The sequence below is a fragment of the Arachis ipaensis genome, chromosome B5 (assembly GCF_059453495.1).
Source record: "Arachis ipaensis isolate K30076 ecotype BB chromosome B5, ASM5945349v1, whole genome shotgun sequence".
Taxonomy (NCBI): domain Eukaryota; kingdom Viridiplantae; phylum Streptophyta; class Magnoliopsida; order Fabales; family Fabaceae; genus Arachis; species Arachis ipaensis.
The window spans coordinates 146,925,140-146,927,513 of record NC_142440.1 but is presented as its reverse complement, the minus strand read 5'-3'; the positions used below and the strand labels follow the sequence as shown (position 1 = coordinate 146,927,513).

Here is a 2,374-nt window from a genome sequence, read left to right as displayed (position 1 = left end):
ATTAGATCCTTTTAAACTATTTTTTGTTAAAAGATATAATTTTTTGTAATATTTATTTTTGTGTTTGATATCAAATAAATTATAAAATATTTTTAAAAGTAGATATTTTAAAATTATTGTATTTTTCCAAAAAATAACTAATAAGAATTTAATTATATAAATTTCAATCAATAAAAATTTAGTCAAATTATTAGAGACTAACGGAATAAATAAATCTAATTAATAAAAGCATACACTAATGTTAAATTTACCTTGAATTGGCTTTGTTTTGACGTTCGTGATTAAATGGGGAAAAAAAAAATTATTGATGCACATGCAAATTTGAGACAGTGATACACGAAGATCGAATATTGTTTAATTTTATACATAATTATTAGTATTTATAGCAATGCAAATTTGTCCGCATATAACACATTATTCAATGAAAATTTTTCTGATGATCATGTTCTAATTATAAGCTTTTCATTGGAAATTCTCTTTTAAAATATGGATTTAATATACATTTCTTCTGATGATATGATATGATATTACCCTTAGGATTCGTTAATAATTTTCTACCAACTTTATTTAGAGAATTATCGTAAATCCTATGAGACTTCAGCATTAACACATAACATATATAATGTAAGGGTATATTAGAAAATTAAAGCTAGTAAGTTGGTTGAAGCAAATACAGTTAGCTGGACAGCTGACCAAACTGTCCAAGTTAGTTACACACTAACAACTCACAACCCCAACTATATATACCAGCACTTGTAGTTATTGTAATTGCTTTTTGACAAAATAGTGAACACCGACTATATACTTCAATCACTACACGTTCTCTCTTTCACTTTCTTCTCTTCCATCTCCTTCCATTCCTTCTTTTAAGTTTTGATACCTAACATGGTATAAGAACTTTGATTTTGATGGAAAAGAAGATAATAAGTTTGAGTCGTAACTTCTTGCACAAGAAAAAGTTAATGAGAGGTTGTTACGATTTTTCTAGTATCTTTACTGGTAGGATAGAATTAAATGTAGAAGATAAGGGTAGAAGAAAAGAATAGAATAACTGAACAGAGGAAAGAATTATCGATGTGATAATTACCCCACTGACAGAATAATATTATAGATTTAAATGAAAGAAAAAAACAAGAATAATTGACTTTCGAGAGGTCAATTCTCTCCCTCTAGATTTTCACTCCACTTATTTCCTACATACTAGCTTTTTCAGCCTTCCTATTTATAATATCTAATCCTATAACTACTGTCCTAAAGATGTGGAGTTTCAGAATTTAAAATTCAGTTTGCTACTTTTTTTCCTCTCCTTTTATAAGTATATTTAAAAGGAGTTAAATCCATATGATCTCTCTGGTTTGTTGCAATATCCCCCATGAAGAGCCACCTTGTCCTCAAGGTGGAAAGAGGAAAATATTGTCTGTAATGTTGCTGCTGACTCCCAAGTGTTCTCGAAATCTGGCAGTTCTTTCCATTTGATAAGGACCTCAAGATCTCCCTGATTGTTGTAGCGGCTGTCAATGACTTGTTCAGGTTCGACCAGCAATTCCCCTTCTTCAGTGAGTGCTTCGGGTAATGGTTGAGAATGTAAGGAAGGTCCAACACTTTTCTTCAACTGGGAAATATGAAAAACAGGGTGTATTCTTGCGGTGTCAGGTAATTTCAGCCTGTAGGCCATTGCTCCAATCCTTTCTAGCACCTCAAAAGGACCATAAAACCTTGCACCCAACTTTTGATTTGATCTGGCTACCAAAGATTTCATCCTATATGGCTGAAGTTTGAGATACACAAAGTCTCCTACTTCAAAAGACACATCACGTCTTTTCTTGTCTGCACTTTGTCTCATTCTGTTCTGAGCCCTATTAAGCTGAAATTAGATTTCATCCAGCATCTGATTTCGTTCCTCCAATAAGACCCTTACTCCCTCCACTGAAGATTCCATCCCTCCTCGTAAGAAAGCTGGAGGTTCCCTGCCATATAAAGCTCGAAAAGGTGTCATCCGAATAGAGCCATAGTATGAGGTATTATACCAAAACTCTACCCAAGAAAGCCAAGCTGGCCATTGTTTAGGTTTAGCACCAGTTAAGCATCGCAGGTAGGTTTCTAAACATTTATTCACCGCCTCAGTTTGGCCGTCGGTCTGTGGGTGATAGGCCGAGGACATCTTCAAGGTAGTACCGGCCTGTTTAAAAACTTCAGTCCAGAAAGCACCCATGAATATTTTGTCTCGATCGGAGACAATTGACGATGGAAAACCATGGAGGCGTACCACTTCCTTAATGAACAAAACAGCAACATCCTTTGCCGTAAAGGGATGTGAAAGTGGGAAAAAATGAGCATATTTAGTCATGTGATCTACCACCACAAATATCGTATC

General features: G+C 34.1%; 1 protein-coding gene across 1 annotated transcript; it reads right to left on the bottom strand.

The window, feature by feature from the left end:
• Nucleotides 1-1,321: 1,321 nt before the first annotated feature.
• LOC148566146 (uncharacterized) lies at nucleotides 1,322-1,843 on the bottom strand. The gene has a single exon (XM_088487401.1). It carries the CDS (start codon nucleotides 1,841-1,843, stop codon nucleotides 1,322-1,324), a length of 522 nt encoding a protein of 173 aa, XP_088343527.1.
• Nucleotides 1,844-2,374: the final 531 nt, after the last annotated feature.